Consider the following 19,572-nt stretch of genomic DNA (forward strand, 5'->3'; position numbering starts at 1 on the left):
GTTTTTTACTTTGAGGGCAAAAGTGACAATTCACTCTAATTTTGTGGGCTTTATGTGGAGATTCGCGGGCGATGTTTAGCAATTGAGAAAATGAAAAACATATCTCAATTTCATTTATTTCCTTAAACATAGAAAGCAAAGATAAGATCATGATCAAGAATTACTAGGATAATATCATGTAAAATGTAAAATGAAGATGATCTTTACAGATTCATTAGGATATATTACCGTATATGAGTATAGGGCAATAATTTTTTCTTGTCAATAAATACTTGTTTTTGAGACCCCTCTTCCTCACTCACAATACAATCCACCAAACAGAGTTCAGAGTAAAAAATTTGAAAGCCACCATGGAAGCAAAAAATTGTCAAGCCTCCCTCCCAGCCAATTTGGGTTTCTTGGGGTCAGCAGTATCGCCCCCGAAGAAACGCACATTGGACAAGGGGAAGACAATTGCTTATGAGGCAATCGAGAGAAATGGCTTTAAGCCAGACCTGAACTCCTCTGAAATACCAACCCTTTCCTTGGCCATAGCATCAGAAATTTATCGTCTGGTGAAAGCCATGTTTGAGCAATTATTCCCTGAAGGTGATGCCAAACCAGAGATACCACAGAAAAAGCAAGAGTCAGGGCTACCTTTCAAATCATTTTCATACCCCAACAAAGGTGAAAAAGGAGCATCATCCAAACACCTCTCTCGTTTTGTTTGGCCTCCTGCCCCTCCACCTCCACCTCCAACTCAAAATCCCATAACCTGCAAGTTCTGTTACCTGGAATTCCGGACTACACAGGCGCTTGGTGGCCACCAAAGAGCACACAAGCAAGAGAGGGAGATACAGCGAGCAATGAAAGAAGCACAGGGAAATGCCGAAAATCCATTCCCTTATCATAGTTATGAACGTCCATGGGTACCTCTGTCTCAGGGTCCCTACAATGGAAAACAATTCCAGTATCCTACTTACCATGGAAATGACCACAGTGGATGGCAGCCAAGGCCAGTTTACTGTAACCCTGAAATGGATCTTAACCAGGCTCCATCCGAATTTCCTCAAACCCTAGATGGGTTCATGAGGCCATCCTCAATGATGCAGGCTGTTTACTGTAACCCTGAAATGGATCTTAACCAGGCTCCATCCGAATTTTCTCAAGCCCTACATGGGTTCATGAGGCCATCCTCTATGACGCAGGCTGTTGATCCTGCATACAACCCTGGGTGGCCAAGGCCTTGTGTCAATGCTCAAAATCCCATACTAAGCCCCAGAGTGGCCACATCCTTTGATCCTTCTGCTGCTCCAAACATAACTTTTTCGCAGGCAAGGCAGAATGAAGAGGGCCTTGCAAAGAAACAGTGTGTGGAATCAACATGGCTTACCTTGTCCTTTGAGAACAAGCAAAACAAAACATCAGAACTTGATCTCACCCTAAAGCTCTAATGGATATTAATTTCAGGCAAATACCCTATGTTGAGGCATACCAATTTTCCTGTAGGTGATATTGTGTCAGTTAAACTTTAGTTTGCTAAGATGTATGCCAAATTATCTTAAATTTAAATACATGTAGCCATGCGGCCCATTTAGTGTTATTACTTTGAGTCTATGGACATTAATTCAAGCCATTTCCCCCCTTTTTTTTATTGAACAAACATGTACTCAGTTGTATGTTCAGGCATACCAATCCACAGGCGATGTCTCAATTAAATTTTAGTTTGCTAAGATGTATGCCAAATCATCTTAAAATTAATACGTGTAGCCATGTGGCCATGCGGCCCATTAGTTTGCTAAGATGTATGCCAAATTATCTTAAAATTAATACATGTAGCCATGCGGCCCATTAGTTTGCTAAGATGTATGCCAAATTATCATAAAATTAATATGTGCGGCCATGCGGCCATGCAGCCCATTAGTTTGCTAAGATGTATGCCAAATTATCTTAAAATTAATACATATAGCCATGCGACCCATTAGTTTCCATTTCTTAGCTAAAGATTGATATCAAACTTATCAATCTACACGTCAGTGGATAAAAAATGATACACATGTGATATATAACACCCAAAATCAAATATTAACTTACAAGAAAAGATTATATTAATACTTCCTCCTTCCTTCGTTCTTTTTTTACTTCATTTATCATGTTTACCGATGCATAAATTTATCCTTCAATAAATTTATTTACGATAAATAAAAAATTAGAAATTGTGATAGTATTTATTGAGATGATTTTAACAAGAAAATATGTTTCTTACATATAACTCATAAAAGACGGTCAAATGAGCGTATATGAACAATGTAAAAGTCAAAGTAGATCAAATAAAAAAAAAAATAGAGGAAGTACTTAATAGTCCCCAATAATCCCCATTCACCAAATCAAGATATGAGATAGAGATAGATAATAAGGAAACAAACATAAAGGCGCCACGTCAATTATAACAATAATGCATCTTAAAGTCAAGTCAAAGGACATGCTATCCTAAAAAGAGATGGGTAATTAAAGACCGAGTCTTAGACGAAATCAAATTCATTATTAAATCATTTATTTTGACCGTAATTACCAAAGGAAACAATCACCTCCAACTTGATAGACTCTTGAATACTACACACACTAGCAAAAAGGTTGTAGCACGTCATGGTCCTATTGTATAGTTAAATGAGTACCAAACATCTCAGACGATGATGTCGAATTGCTGAACACTAGTATAGTAATATTAGAATCTTCTTCTAACTTAATCACCACAACTTTCCCTCAAAAATAAAAATAGATAGTTAGATAAATAAAATAAAAATCACCTTGACTTCAAAGACATGTGAACATCAGTACATTACACATACCAGCAAATGGTTCTAACTAGTCATGATCCTATAATATCAAATAAAGACTAGGGTTGTTCCAAACTAAATGTTCTTTTGACTTTGTTTCTAACATATTAGCCTTGAAATAACTACTAAGATCCTGATCTTATATGAGCAATGCTGTGTGAACCCTGTTAAGATAGGGTTCGAGGAGGTCTAGTTGTACATCGCCTCCCTCTAAGCACTTTAAACTATTTGAGAGATTAATCTAAGCAACCTACACAAAAATCTCCATTCATAACCACCCTGAACAAGAGATCCTTCTTTTCAATTGAATGTTCAGGCTATTTCTAAGCTGCATGAGGACATAAAATACTTTTTACCAAGGGGGTTTCAAAGTCTACCATTTTGAAAGGATGAAAAAGTCCAAGACCTAGATGTTAATATAGCTTAGTCTCAATGAATGATAAAAAACAATACGGGCATGATTAATAAGATGGGTTCATTTATTACAAGAAAATAGTACTATTTGTTAACGTTTCTTGAGAAAATGAGAGTAAAAAGCCAAGTTAGGAAAAATACTTGTCACATTTAGATACGAAGAAAATATTCCTTTTCCTAACAAAAATACTTGTCATGTTTCCAAATTTGTCAGATTCTATATATACATATATGTTTTACATTCATCTATTTTGATTTTTTACACTTGTTTTAAAGAACTAATGAGGAAAGAAATCAAAAGAAATCGAGCCATGAGAATATCAAATGTCTTTTATATTTTTGAAAAATTGTAATCCTCTTATTATTGCTAGAATGCACTAATTTAACACTTTCTCACAATCATTCGTTCAATGTCTATATGTTTTTTTGGGAAATTCTTGTGATTTTTAAAGATTTCATAAGTAACCCTTGTAATTTAACCAAAGGATACTCTCTCAATTTTTTTTTGACAAGAATTTTAAAAAAATTAAATTTAAATTGGGATAAAATTAATCAAGCAACACAAATCTAACTTAAAAATTACCCCAAAAAAAAGAAAATAATATGATCCGTTGGTCGGCCCTGAGCCAGGGCAGGAGAGAGAAGATCAGAAGAGGTCTAATTTCATAGTTCAATCCTAACATTTAAGGGTTCTGCAATACATTAGCAACCAAATTTGATTCAATTATCAAAAAAGGCTCATAATTTTAGGGATATTTGATTCAATTATCAAATTAAGATCATAATTTTATTATCTAACAGCATATATAATCGCTGGTTATGATCTAAGTAATTAGAACCAATAGTTCAGATTTTCCAACCCTAACTTACTACCATTAAATCAAAGATAAACCCTAGATTGTGAAATTGAATGATGAATACAAAAAGAAACAACAAATTACCTCAGAAGCTGCTTCAATGGAGGATACAAGTACTAAAAGGCGCCTCAATTGAGAACTTCAAGTGTGATTCAATGGAGAACTGAGAGAAAGAGGGGAGCAGGAGGAAGAGGGAGGTAGGGCTACGTTCATCCGTACACATACCGTATTGAATTATGATACGTGAGACATATACGAGTATTAGACTCGGGAAGTATAACACGATGTAAGGAATAAGGGTATAAATTTTACCGCGAAAATTAATCTAAGTGCGAAAACACGATTGATATGTGAGCTTTGTCGTGTCGTTGATCAACCCATTGAACTTAAAGGACATTGTATTAACTATTAAGTGTTGATTTTGGAATTTAATGGTAGGGAGTCTGTGTCATGGCATTTGTTGTGCATAATATGAAATCAAGGTAGTACAGTGTATAAAGGTCTTTCGTTAGGAAGCCATCTGAAAGAAGAATTTATGGCGATTAGATCAAAGTTTGACCACGTACACGAGGGAAGTTGTAGCGGTGTTATTTTTTGCTTGTCTTTGAGATAAACTAGTATTTAGCCTGCGCATATACGGGTTAATTTTTGGCTAATACATCTTTTTCAATTAAGGAATTGTACTATATATTGTGTATTTGGATTGTTCTTAGAATTTTATTTTATTTTAATTCAAAACATTGTAAATATAAATTACATTTTATTAGTAAAATAAAATGCTACGTAAATGTAATGAAATTTATTTTGTTAAAAAAACACAACGAAAAAGTCAAAAATGAATTTTGGAAAGAAATTTGAAGAAAAAAAAAATGAATTATTGTAAATAAAGTTGATATAATTTACCTTTAATTGCTCCCTTAAATTCAATACCACTATTGTTTTACATAAATCTTGACAGTTGAAATTTTTATTTAAAAAAAAAATGCCTGAGATGAATTATAGATTTAGGGTGAAAAAAAGGAATAGTAGATAGAGAAGGAGTAAAAAGTGAAAGACAGGGAAGATAAACTTTAGATTTTTGTATAATGGAAAAATAATACGAAGTATAATGAAATTTAGAGGAACCAAGAGATACAAATGAAATTTTGAAGTGATTGGAAGCGTTTGGGATAAAGAAAAAAAAACAAGAGATTTTATTATTATTATTTTTTTAATTTTTATTATTTACACAAAGGAAAAGCCAGAAAAAGACGAGTGTTTTTTAAAGTTCAGGTTTTTAAATAGTAATATAGGTGTGAACTAGCGTGCGATGCACGGTTTGTTTGTATTTTTTTACAACTTATATTTTTTTCCTATGTTTGTGATAAAATTTGTTACTCGTTGTACGTAGTATATCATATTATCATTTAATAAATTTATTTTAAAATAAGTTGTAAATTTTCTCTCATTCGTTATATATTTAGATGAAATTCCTAATATAAAAAAATAAGTGAATATTTTATATTTATTAATTTGAACTTTGAAATTTCATTCGCTAATTTTATTTTGTTGACGTAGAACTTGATCTTTAAGACGAATAAATGATAAATGATGAACATTTTTTTTTCTACAAAAAAAAAGAAAGGATATATTTTTAATTTCAATGGATTTTTCTTATTTTTTGTATTTTATTTAAAACTATTTTTTTTTGAGAGAAAACTGATTTTTCTTTTAATTAAACGTGATTTCATTTTTTTTATTAGTATATTTTTATAAATTATTTTATTATAATCACTTGTGATATTTTCATTATTTTTTTATCTAATCCAATTTTTTTTTAAATATCAACATTGAGCCCCAAAAAAATGAAATTCACGTTCAATTGATATTTACAAAAAAAAATTAAAATAACAATTCTACGTGGCATAATCCTATATGTAAGGCTCTAAAAATACTAATCCTATATGGCGCTCTAATAATTTTTAAAAATCAAAATTCTAGGTGGCCCTCTAAAATCTTGGGAAAAAACTCCTCTTTATATAATTTAACGTGATTTCATTTTTTTTATTAGTATATTTTTATAAAATATTTAACTATAATCACTTGTCATATTTTCATCATTTTTTTTAAATATTAATTGAACGTGAATTTCAATTTTTTAAGTTAATAGTATATATACGAATTAAAATAAATTATTTCTTTTCTCTTAGATAAAATTTCCAATTTAAAAAGATAGTATTTTATTTTTATAATATATTTAAATTTTTAATTTTAATCTTGTGTGGCGCTTTAAAATAATAATCTTATATGGTATAATCCTATATATAACCCTCTAAGAATATTAATCCTACATGACGCTCTAATAATTTTTTAAAATTAAAAATCCTAGGTGCCTATCTAATATATATATATATATATATTAGATTCTTGGTTGGAAATTGGAATTGTTTTATGTTTTGTGGGCCATCTTGGTTATACTATGTTAATGAGACGGCCCAAAAATGGTTGATTAGATTCGTTCTAGTCGCACGTCGCCTTGTGAAATTCAATCACGAAAATATTGATTTAAGGTTGTTTTAATTAAAGAGAAGTGGGGGGTGAAATGGATAACTTCGGCATTTATGAATCAACAATTATTAAAGACGGTTAAAATGAGATGTTCTAACAAATTTATTTTTGGCGTGATTAAATTTAATTGTAAATTTACTAAATACAATTACGTTGTAATAAATTTAAATTAAATTATTAAAACGTACTTGTATTTATTATATTACAATTTTTTAATTAATCAATTCAAATTTAATTTACTACAATGTACTTGTATTTGGTAAATTTACAGTGAAATTAATTAAATTTACTACAATGTACTTGTATTTAGTAAATTTACAATGAAATTAATTAAATTTATTACAATGTACTTGTATTTAATAAATACTGCTAAATTTAATCACGTCAAATTTAAATTTACTATTTAGTAAATTTATAGTTAAATTTATCACGTCCAAAATGAATTTATAAGAACATCTCATTTTAACTGTCTTTGATAATATTGTTGATTCATAAATGTCGTAGTTATCCATTTCAATTAATTAATTGTTCTGTACGAATTATATTATTATGCCATGCCAAATAAATGATTACTTTTTTTTTTTTTGAATAGTAAAATAAATGATTACTTAATACAAGTATATCATGTAAAATGATTTTTTTTTATTTTTTTATTTTTTTTTGTTGAGAACCACAAGGGCAAGTAATGAGAATCGATCTTAAGATCCTAAAGTTGGGAGGAAAGCTTTAACCAACTGAGCAATCCTATACTCTCACGTACTTCAAAGTTCAAATAAATAATGACGGTTCAATCTTGGGTCTGACTTTATTTAATTTTCTTACTTTAATTTAAGCGTGTTTTCCATTGATCTTTCTACATTTGTTTAATTTTTCTTATGCTGATATATATCTTTATAAGTGTTCACCCAATAAAATAATCGATCTTTCTACTTTAAGTGTTCACCATAAATGAACGCCTTAGGGACCCAAAAGCATGTTTAATATATAACAATTAATACTAAAATAATAACCGCTAACATTATCCCTTCCCTAAGTGTATACATGTCAAGTTATAATAGAAAATTTTTCCGCCTAAAATATATGTGATGTCATCAATTTTTTTTTTTTAATACTTTTGTTATTTGATAAACTTTTGGTCAGATATTTCACTCCGATCCATTTTTATTTGTATTAATACTCCAATTACTACCCCTTTTTTTTTTTAAATGCATAATGTATTTTTTTTTTTCCTTTGTAATTTGAAATTTTAGTACTCGTTTACTTCAGTATAATTAATTTTAAAGGCACTGTTTACTTCGGCATAATTTTGTTGAGCTGAAATTTATTTTACTAAACTGAAATTATTTTTGCCGAACTTAAATTATTTTTGCTGAACTTAAATTATTTTTATTGAAGTGAAATTAATTTTACTAAACTACAATTATTTTTACTGATTATAATTTTACTAAAGTGAACTTATTTTTACTGAACTGAAATTAATTTTACTGAGTATTATTTTTTAAAGGTAAACTAGGGCCTTAGTCTAATAACTTCGCAACTGTGACAATACACCAAATTTTTTTTTGGGAAATTCCCATTGATACACTCCAGGTATTGACTTTTCTCAGCGGTACCACATTTTTTTTTGACTTCCTGCTGATACACTTGAGGTTTTGACTTTATAATTGACGTGATTAAGTCTGTTAATAAGACGTTAATAACTTAGTAATTCTAGGTTAAAAGCTGAGATTAGGTGAAAAGACTAAAATGCCCCCTTTTAATCCTTCCCTCCATCACCCATAATTAAACCCCTTCCCCTTCCATTTATGTCGATTTGACACAAAACAAACTCCTTGTTCAAATTTCATCTCTCTCTCCTCTGCTCTCTGCATCATTCACGACGAAGTCCAAGGGTTTTGCAAGGGAATTGCGCTGATCTTTTTGGTCTACAAAATCATTAGAGGATAATCTAGCACAATTCAGGTACTTTAGCACTACTACTGTTCATTTTTGCATGATTTGGTGCAGTTGTGATGTTCTTTTTTCTTTGCGATTTTAAGTTAAATTCATGATGTAAATGTTGTATATTTGTGCGATTTTAGGGTTTTTTTCAGGTATATTAGGTGCGTGATTATGTGTGTTCAATTATTTATGTAGAGTATGTATTTAATTTGGATGAAATGGCATGATCCTGTTTCATTGATTTACTTGAATTGGAATGTATTTGCTTATTTGATTGATTGTTGGATACCTGAATTGGGATTTATGTGCATGTTATAGGTAATTGGATACCTGATTTGGAATTTATTTGAATGTTGTGGATTGTTGGATATGATTTTGAATTTATATGCATGTTGTAAGTGTGTATACTGTTTACCTTCTTTTGCAGAATAGGTGATGTGTTAAGGTTTTATTACTTTGATAAGCATGTTGATCTTGCTGTTGACTTAGATAGATGTAATTTGCTTGATTTGGTTATGGATTTTAAGGACACTACTGCAGTAGACTCTGAGTTTCCTATAGTCAACCCATCATTTGGTTATGGTTTCAATGAAAAGAATCACCCTTTACTAGATGATGCTGATCTTTTTAAGATGATTCACACCCTAGGTGAGTGTGAGATTTATCACATTTGGGTAGGTTTTGCTAAGAAACCAAGTGCCTTGAATAGAATGACCAATAGGCTAAGGAACAAGTCCAAATCTGCACAACCTTTTGCTGCACCTTCCCAATCTGAACCACCCCATATTGATCAACCTTCTGATACTGCACCCTCAAATGAACAACCCCCTCAAATTGAAACAGATCAACTTGTTCTTGAAACTGAACCTCCCCTTTTTGACCCTTCCCAAACTGAACCTCCCCTTTCTATTGAGGATATCAACCTTAATAATGAGTCCTCTCCACCTAGGTATACTGAGGGTTATGAGTCACCCCAAGATGAAACAAATCAATCTGCTGCTGAGTATACCAAGGGTAGAAAAGAGTTTGAGAAAAGTATGGAAAAGATAGAGAATTCTAGGAAGGTTAAGGGTGCAGCAAAGGGTAAGAAGAAAGATACAACTAAAACATCCCCAATGCAACCACCATCTCCCAAGTCTCCAAACACATTCTTCAAGGGTTTACCACTTAGAAGGAGTCCTAGATTTTCACCTTTGGCAGTAACTGACACACATAATGCTTCTGATGCTGACCCATTGACAAATGCTTCACAAACAACTATGTTTAGGAAAAAGGTTCCTAGATCAACAGCTATAAGAAAGGGGTTAGTGAAAGGATCAACTGTGACTGAGAAAAGGATGCTAGGTGTTGGTGACAGAGTGAGTCAGCTGCAAGGATCAGTTTCTAGGGTTAATGTAAATATGAGTGAGGGCAGTAGTGATGGGGACAATGTGGGTGAGGTGCAAGGCACAAGTGATTCTAGAGTTAGAAGAAAGATGCCTTTTGTTGTAGACAGCTCTGAGTCTGTAGAGACACAACCCAATCCTGGTTTCAATCTTGGTGAAGAAGATGAGGATTCTGATGGAGATGTTGCACCAAAGGGTTCTATTCCAGCAGATGAGCTAGCACAAGTAACTAGGATTCCAAAAGTGAAGGACAGTTGGAAACCATCAAAATGGTTTGATTTTTTGATGATGAAGATGATGAGGATTATTTTCAGAGATTGTACAAGAATGGTGAGATGTATGAGGATGCTGACTTTGGTAAAATAACACTCAGACCTTGGATGATTTTTACTGACAAGGCTCACTTCAAGGACACTCTGAAAGATTTTGCTGTTCAAGAAAGGTTTGCCATCAATGTAGAGTATGCTGACAACAAGAGATACAGTGCAGTTTGCCAATCTGAATGCTGTGATTGGAGATTGCATGCCAGCAGACTGGCAGATGGCAGAACATGGGCAATCAAGAAAATATGGCCCAATATACACACTTGCAGGGGCTTAGAGACTTACAACCCCATCTGCAATGTGAAATGGGCATCTCAGAAAGTCATGGAAGACATCAGGGCTAACCCAGACATTCCTGGGAAATCACTCAATGAACTCCTTTTTCAGAGATATGGCATCTACATGAGGCAGTCAACCTTGTACAGGTTAAAGAGATATGTGATTGAGCAGTTGTTTGGAGGGCATGATGAGTCATATAGACTACTGCCAATGTATGCTAAGATGTGCATAGAAACGAACCCAGAGTCCAAGGCTTTTTGTGCATGGAATGAAACAGAGTCTATCCCTAAACAACTTCAATTTTCAAGCCTTTTTATATCATTCACTGGACAATGGAAAGGTCTTTTAAGGGGTGTTAGACCTTTAATTGGTGCAGATGGAACCCACCTCAAAGGTAACTATGGGGGGGTATTGCTCTCTGCTGTGGGAATAGATGGCAATAATGAGATCTTCCCCATAGCATATGCTGTAGTTGGCCAAGAAGACAAGCAGTCATAGACCTACTTCTTTTGGCATTTGCTGAACATTGTAAAAGATTCATCAAGAGAGCATTAGACTATTATTTCTTATAGACAAAAGGCAAGTGTTTGTTGCTTTTTTCAAATTTTCATTCTCTTTTTTTTTTATATGCAAACATACAAATGCTCATGCTGTAATCATTGTTTCAGGGAGTTGAACTTGCACTAGAACAAGTATGGCCAAAAGCTGACAGGAGGTTCTGCTGTAGGCATCTAAGTAGAAACTACAAGAAGCTATTTCCAGGCCCTATGATGTATGTTCTATTCTGGAGAGCATGCAATGCTTCTTCAGCTTTCACATTCAGGAAAGCTATGGAGAAGTTGCAAAAAGCAGGAGGAGATGATGTCATGACTTGGTTTGCAGAATTGGGAGAGAAGTCTAAGTGGAGTAAGCATGCATTTGACCCAAATGTTTGCAATGACTCCAATACATCCAATTTTGTAGAGAGCTTCAACTCTACTCTAGGGGTGAATAGGTGTAGGCCTATTTTGACTTTGCTAGAAGGTATTAACCCACCTCTTACTGTATTAACATTGTCATTTTATTCTGATTTGGTTTGTTTTTCTAAGTAAGATAATGTTGTGCAGGAATAAGGAGGGTATGTATGGTTAGAATAGCAACAAGAATGGAGAATGCAAAGTCTTGGAATGATGAAGACATAACTCCAAAAATTGTGAAGCTAGTGAAAGAAATAGGAAAAGCTAGCTCAAAATGGAGAGTATTCAAGTCCAGCCCAGGTGAATATGAAATTCATGAGGGAAGATCACAATTTCCTCTCAGCTTAAACAAGAAAGTTTGTTCTTGTGGGGCATGGCAACTGACAGGTGTGCCTTGTAGGCATGCCATTAGGGCTTGCATTGATGCCAAGTTGGACCCACATGACTTTGTCAGTTCCTGGTACTCTGTGAAGACTTATAAGCAAGCTTACAGTGTCTGTATCAACCCAATTCCTGACACAGAGCAATGGCCTGCAGATGAGTCAGGTAGAATCATCATGCCTCCTAAGATGAAGAGGGGAATTGGAAGACCAAGCAGGAACAGAAAGAGGGAAGAAGGTGAGGAGCAACCTGGAAAAAGGTCAAAAACAGTGAAATGCAGCAAATGTGGTTGCTTTGGGCATAATAAGACAACCTGCAAGGGAGGCTTAACAGGAAAAGAGTTGAAGACAAATGAGCCTGTTGTCATCAAGAACCCTAGGGTCAGAGACCAAAGTAATGCAGCAAAGGCAGCTAAGCAATCTGAAGCACTTGGATCTCAGTCTGCAGCAACTCAACCTTCAGCATCTCAAGCAGCAACTTCAACCAAAAAAACTAAGGGAAAGAAGGGCAGACCCTCAGCTGAGCAACAAACAGTGCTGACAGCGTCACAGTTGCCTAGCCAACCAATCCAGATGTCTCAAGGAAACTCTCAAAGCTAGCAAGTGTTCTGTTTTGCAAAGTAGTAGCAAATGCTTTTTTTGGTGATTTGGATAGAAAGTCAAAATTTGTAGTCAACTCTATATGTTTTGAATTTTTTTGCTGAACTTACATGGTAATGTTAAAGAATTATGCCATTTTGTCTATATTAAGAATGGTGGCCACATTTTGAATGATTTTCCAGACTTTAATGAATGTTGGCAACTGATGCCATTTTGTTCAGCTTGTTAATTTTAGTTGATCTCAATGATTGATTCATTCAAAACCAAGAAAATACAACCTTACTCAATCAAAATGCAAATTATTTTTCCATTTTCATTCAAAACCAAGAAAATACAACCTTACTTTTATAATTTGTTCCTAGTACACTTAGTCTCTGAAGTACATGGCAACTAAATACACAATGCTCATTTCAGGGTTACAAACAGTAAAATAAGATACATCACAAGAGCAATTCTAACAACCATATAAACATAGCTTGCAAACTCATATGCTTTGTCTGTGAAATCAATAAATTCCTCTCTTAATACTCTCAAATTGGATGATTCTTCATGATTGGCTATAATTTGATCTTCAGGAACCCACATGAACAAACCACAATGCCTGCACTTGTAATATGACCTCCCTGGATTCGAAATTGAGTCAGACACCCTAATATCAGCAAGTCTTGGTGGATTACAATTGCATTGAATTCGTCTCACCCACATGGACCTCCCAAATCTGCTGCCAGAAGAGGAACCACTGCCTGCAGAACCAGCCATGTCAGAACAGCAGGGACCAACAGAAATAAAAAGAAAAGAAGAAGAGGTGAGCTCGAAAAAATGGAGGGGAAATTTTATGGAGAATAGAAGAGGGAAAGTGGGGTTTTATAGGGAGAGAATAAGGGTTGGGAAGTTGGAGGGAAATAACAGCAACATTAAGGGGGAAATTTTGGAGGGAAATGATTAAAAAAATGGGGGTATATTAGTCATTTCATCTATTACTAAGCCTAAAATGTGAATAAAATAAGTTATTAACGTCTTATTAATAGACTTAATCACGTCAATTATAAAGTCAAAACCTCAAGTGTATCAGCAGGAAGTCAAAAAAAAATGTGGTACCGCTGAGAAAAGTCAATACCTGGAGTGTATCAATGGGAATTTCCCTTTTTTTTGTCAAAATCGTGTATCACACAAGACTAATCTAGTTTTTCATTAATTAAGCGTTCACCCAATAAAATCTAGTCAAAAGGTGAACGCTTAGAGTCAAAATTTCAAATTTAAACGTTCATGTATTCGTATAATATATTTTATTATAATTAACTGGTATTGGGTCACGTATTCGTGTAACGTATTTTATTATAATTAGTTGGTGAATGTAGATAGTAATGTCTAAGGAATTGGAATAATAGAAAATGTCTTTAATACTTTTGTTACATAAATTTTGAAAAGTTGATTAATGTTTACTCCCTTTGCCTCTTTAAAATTTTCCTCAATTTTTAGTTTATAAATGTGTACTAGTGGTTTTTACAATTTCTTATAATACATGATTGGAGATATTTTAATTTTTTAAACAACTTTAGATATTTTAATTAAAATAGTGCAAAAGGCAAATAAGACAAATAAATAGTATAGGTAGTAATCCCTAGATATGGAAAAAATCACCATAAAAAAGGAAAGAATCCGCAAACATGGAATGAAATCATGGAAAACCTTTAAAATGAAAAACACATCTAAATTTCATTTATTTCCTTAAACATAGAAAAGTAAAGATAGGATCATGATCAAGAATTACTAGGATAATATCATGTGATATGTGAAATGAATCAACTCAAGCCTTTAAAAATCTGTAGTAGTATAATGAAGAGGATTCTTGTATTTAATTGATTCACACCTTAACAGATTCATTAGGATATATATACCATATATGAGTATAGAACAATAATTTTTCTTGTCAATAAATACTTGATTTTGACCCCTCTTCCTCACACCAAAATACAGTCCACCAAACAGAGTTCAGAGTAAAAAATTTGAAAGCCACCATGGAAGCAAAATTATGTCAAGCCTCCTTTCGAGCCAATTTGGGTTTCTTGGGTCAGCAGTACTACCCCCGAAGAAATGCACATTGGACAAGGGGAAGACAATTGCTTATGAGGCACTCGAGAGAAATGGCTTTAAGCCAGAGCTGAACTCCCCTGAAATACCAACCCTTTCCTTGGCCATAACACCAGGAAATTATCCTCAGGAGAAAGCCATGTTTAAGCAATTATCCCCAGAGGGTGATGCCAAACCAGAGATACCAAAGAAAAAGCAAGAGTCAGGGCTACCTTTCAATTTATATTCATACCCCAACAAAGGTGAAAAAGGAGAATCTTCCAAACACCCCTCTGGTTTTGTTTGGCCTCCTGCCCCTCCACCTCCAACTCAAAATCCCATAGTCTGCAAGTTCTGTTACAAGGAATTGCCGACTACACAGGCGCTTGGTGGCCACCAAAGAGCACACAAGCAAGAGAGGGAGATGGAGCGCGCAATGAAAGAAGCACAGGGAAATGCTGAAAATCCAATCCCTTATCATAGTTATGAACGTGCAAGGGTACCTCTATCTCAGGGTCCCTATTATGGACAACAAATCAAGTATCCTTTTTACCATGGATATGACCACAGTGGATGGCAGCCAAGGCATAACCCTGAAATGGATCTTAACCAGGATCCATCCGAATTTTCTCATGCCCTAGATGGGTTCATGAGGCCATCCTCTATGATGCAGGCCGTTGATCCTGCATACGAACCTGGGTGGCCAAGGCCTTGTGTCAATGCTCCAAATCCCATACTAAGCCCCAGAGTGGCCACAACCTTTGATCCTTCTGCTGCTCCAAACATGACAACTTTTTCGCAGGCAAGGCAGAATGAAGAAGGCCTTGCAAAGAAACAGTGTGTGGAATCAACATGGCTCACCTTGTCCTTTGAGAACAAGCGAAAAAAAACATCAGAACTTGATCTCACCCTAAAACTTTGATGGACATGAATTTCAGCCATATTCTCTAGTTGTATGTTTAGGCATACCAATTTTCCTACCGGTGATGTTGTCAGTAAAAATTTAGTTTGCTAAGATGTATGCCAAATAATCTTAAATTCAAAATACATGTAGCCATGCGGCCCAATTAGTGTTGTTACTTTGAGTCTACAAAATTTGATGGACAATTATTTAAGCCATTTCCCCCTTTATTTATTGAACAAACATATACTCAATTGTATGTTTAGGCATACCAAATTATCCACAGGCGATGTCTAAATTAAACTTTAGTTTGCTAAGATGTAAGCCAAATTATCTTAGAATTAATACATGTACCCATGCGGCCATGCAGCCCATTAGTGTTATTACTTTGAGTCCACTTAAAATTGCAATCTCCATTTCTGAGCTAAAGAGGATATCAAACTTATCCTTCTACACGTCAGCGGATCAAAATGGATACACATGTGATACATAACACCCAAAATCATATATTAACTTCAAGAAAAGATTATATTAATACTTCCTCCGTTATTTCTTACTTGACCCGTTTCATTTATCACGTTTACCAATGCATGGTTTTAACCTTCAACAACTTTTTTTCTCAATAAGTAAAAATTAGAAATTGTGATAATATTTAATGAGACAATTTTAACAAGATAATATCCTTTTTCTTACATATAACTCATAAAAGACGGTCAAATGAGCGGATATGAACAATGCAAAAGTCAAAGTAGGTGAAGTAAAAAAAAATCAAATGAAGTACTTAATAGTCCCCAATAATCCCCCATTCACCAAATCAAGATATGAGATAGAGATAAATAATAAGGAAACAATCATAAAGGCACCACGTCACATTGTCACAAGTGACGGTTTGAGAAAATGTAATAGACACAATTATAACAATAATGCATCTTAAAGTCAAGTCAAAGGACATGCTATCTCAGGATTAGCTATGTAATTAAAGACTGGATCTTTGATGAAATTAAAATTCATTATTAAATCATTTATTTTGACCGTGATTACCAAAGGAAACAATCACCTCCAACTTAATAGACTTGTGAATGCTACACACACTAGCAAAAAGGTTGCAACACGTCATGGTCCTATTGTATTATTAAATTAATACCAAACATCTCATACGATGATGTTAAATTGCTCAACACTAGTATAATAATATTTGAATCTTCTTTTAACTTAATCACCTCAACTTTCCCTCAAAAATAAAAATAGATAATAAGATAAATAAAAAAAAATCACCTTGACTTCAAAGACATGTGAATATCACACAATAGTAAATGGTTCTAACTAGTCATGATCCTATAATATCAAATAAAGATTAGGGTAGAATTGTTCCAAATTAAATGTTCTTTTGACTTTATTTCTAAGTCTAACATATTAGCCTTGAATTGGATACTAAGATCCTGATCTTATATGAGCAATGCTTTGTGAATCTTGTTAAGATGGGGTTCGAGGAGGTCTAGATGTACATTGCCTCCCTCTAAGCACTTCAAACTATTTGAGAGGTTTATCTAAGCAACCCACATAAAAATCTTTATTTATAGCCAGCTTGAACAAGAGATCCTTCTTTTCAATTAAATGTTAAGGCTATTTCTATGCTGCATGACAACATAAAAAACTTTATACCTAGGGGGTTTCAAAGTCTACAGTTTTGAAAGTAAGAAAAAGTTCAAGACCTAGATGTTTAATCTACCTAGTCCACTGAATGATAAAAAAAAAATATGGGCATGATTACATGGGTTCATCATAATAAATAAACTGTTGTTACCAAATCTATATTATTACAAGAAAGTAGTGCTATTTGTTAATGTTTCTTGAAAATATGAGAGTAAAAAGCCAAGTTAGGAAAACTCCTGATACATTTAGAATGTGAAGAAAACATTCCTTTTCCTAACAAAAAAGACATCAAGCCATGAGATAATCAAATGTCTTTTTAAATTTTTGAAAAATTGTAATCCTCTTATTATATTGCTAGATTGCACTAATTTAACACTTCTCACAATCATTCCTTCGATTTTTTTTTTTTGGGGGGCTCTCAAATTAGAAAATCAATAATTTAAGTAAAAATTAAACTTAAATTGAGATAAAAATAATAAAGCAACACAAATCAACTTAAAAATTACCAAAAAAAAAAAAAATCATACCAAGAAAATAATATGATCCGTTTTACCCAGGCTCGTCCCTGAGCCAGGGCAGGAGAGAGAAGAGATCCAATTTTATAGTTCAATCCTAACATTTAAGGGTTTTGCAACACATTAGCAACCAGATTTGATTCAATTATCAAAAAAATCATAATTTTAGGGATATTTGATTCAATTATCAAAAAAATCATAATTTTCGGGATATTTGATTCAATTATCAAATTAAGCTCATAATTTTCTTTTCTAACAACATATATAGTTCAATCACTGGTTATGATCATAGTAATTAGAACCAATAGTTGAGATTTGAGAACCCTAAAGTTACTGCACCGACAATTAAATTAAATCAAAGATAAACCCTAGATTGTGAAATTCCAACAAATTACCTCAGAAGCTGCTTCAATGGGGGAATACAAGCATTAGATGGCGCCTCAATGGAGAACGTCAAGTGCGATTTAATGGAGAACTCAGAGGGGGGAGCAGGAGGAAGACGAGGCAGGGCTTCGTTCATCTGTTAATATACCGTATTGAAGAATTATTGAGACATATATTAGGTTCGGGAAGTGTAACACGATGTACGTAGTACGTATATAACTTTTACCGCGAAAACACAATTGAATTGGGAAGGATGGATATGACAATTGGATTGGAAAGGATCGATATGTGAATTGTGTCGTGTTGTTGATCAACCCATTCAAATTAAAAGGGTATTGTATTAGTGTTGATTATGGAAATTATGGTCTTTATGTGAAACATTAGATATTAGCCCCTTATTAATAAAAAAAATTATTTTGTGATAATCATAATATAAAGAGCATAAGGTATAATAGTCGCTATTATGCAAATCACAAAGTTTTATATGTGGCTAGCCATATCGTGTGGCCGGGGTTACTCGATTGACCAGAGGTTATTTGAAGAAAAAAAATAATACATATATAAGCGCATACGTATAACAAAAATTTTGGTAGATAAAAAGTATAAATGTGACAAAAAAAGAAGTATATCATATCATATCATATCACTATCATATAAAGCCGGTCTCGCAGCGACGCAGCCTGGCCACGAGACAAAAACACTTAGCATTTCAGTTTTTCGCTAAGTGTCGCGTCATAGGCGAAAAATAGATATTATTGTGACACATATGATACTAAGTAAGTGAATTTTGGATTGTTTTTTTTTTAGATAAAAATGTTGTATAGAGTTTTATTATCTTCTAATATTTCATATACTACCTCCGTTAACAGTTATTTGCAACAAAGGGGGGTAGCACAGACTCTTAGGCAAAACTTTTAAAACATGATTATTGAAAAATAAGGGCACTTGGTTAACAATTAATCCTACTTAAAAAAAAACAATTAAACAAAAACCCATCCACCGAAACCTAGAACTAGAACCACCACCAAAACCACCAGAACCACCAAACCCCGACACTCAGAACCCAAAACCACCACCAAAACCACCGAAACCCAACCACGAACCCAGCCAAAACCACCGAAACCCAACCACGAACCCAACAAACCACCACGAACACAGAAAACCCGACAAACCACCACGAACCAGCCAAAACCACCACAAACCCAGCAAACCAACACGAACCCAGCAAACCACCACGAAACTCAATTAAATCGGAACCACCACGAATTGAATTACTCCCAATTAAGCCACCACCACGAAACCAAATTTGAAACCCCTAAAACTACCCCACGAAACTCATGCCACCCCCACGAACTCGGACCCACAAACCAGGCGAACCCAAATCCACGAACTCGGACCCACGACCAGACAAACCCAAACCCAAATCGCAATAGGAGAGAGAAGGGGGAAGATGAACCAAAATGTAGGATTAGGGTTTAAATTTTGGAGATTTCAACTAAAGAAGGGTTAGGGAAATGAATGATTTTGATGAAGATGAATGATTTTTGGTGA

General features: G+C 33.9%; 1 protein-coding gene and 1 long non-coding RNA gene across 2 annotated transcripts; one reads left to right on the plus strand and one right to left on the minus strand.

Annotated features, from left to right (window-relative positions):
* Positions 1 to 11,168: 11,168 nt before the first annotated feature.
* On the plus strand, positions 11,169 to 12,498 carry LOC110711553. Its single transcript, XM_021889965.1, has 2 exons — positions 11,169 to 11,585; positions 11,669 to 12,498. Exons 1-2 carry the CDS (start codon positions 11,330 to 11,332, stop codon positions 12,496 to 12,498), a joined length of 1,086 nt encoding a protein of 361 aa, XP_021745657.1. The 5' UTR covers positions 11,169 to 11,329.
* A 1,863-nt stretch (positions 12,499 to 14,361) lies between these two features.
* On the minus strand, positions 14,362 to 18,362 carry LOC110711697. The gene is made up of 2 exons (XR_002509406.1): positions 18,033 to 18,362; positions 14,362 to 15,435 (listed from the first exon to the last, which is right to left on the minus strand). It is a non-coding gene; the product is annotated as an uncharacterized LOC110711697 (long non-coding RNA).
* Positions 18,363 to 19,572: the final 1,210 nt, after the last annotated feature.

The sequence above is a fragment of the Chenopodium quinoa genome, unplaced genomic scaffold (genome assembly GCF_001683475.1).
Source record: "Chenopodium quinoa cultivar QQ74 unplaced genomic scaffold, ASM168347v1, whole genome shotgun sequence".
NCBI classification, from domain to species: Eukaryota; Viridiplantae; Streptophyta; class Magnoliopsida; order Caryophyllales; family Amaranthaceae; genus Chenopodium; species Chenopodium quinoa.

Excerpts from the sequence above, each read along its gene's own strand:
- LOC110711553 (XM_021889965.1), top strand. The coding sequence starts at position 11,330 with ATGATGTATGTTCTATTCTGGAGAGCATGCAATGCTTCTTCAGCTTTC. Across the intron at positions 11,586-11,668 it reads TATTTTGACTTTGCTAGAAG|GAATAAGGAGGGTATGTATG; the intron begins GTATTAACCCAC and ends AATGTTGTGCAG.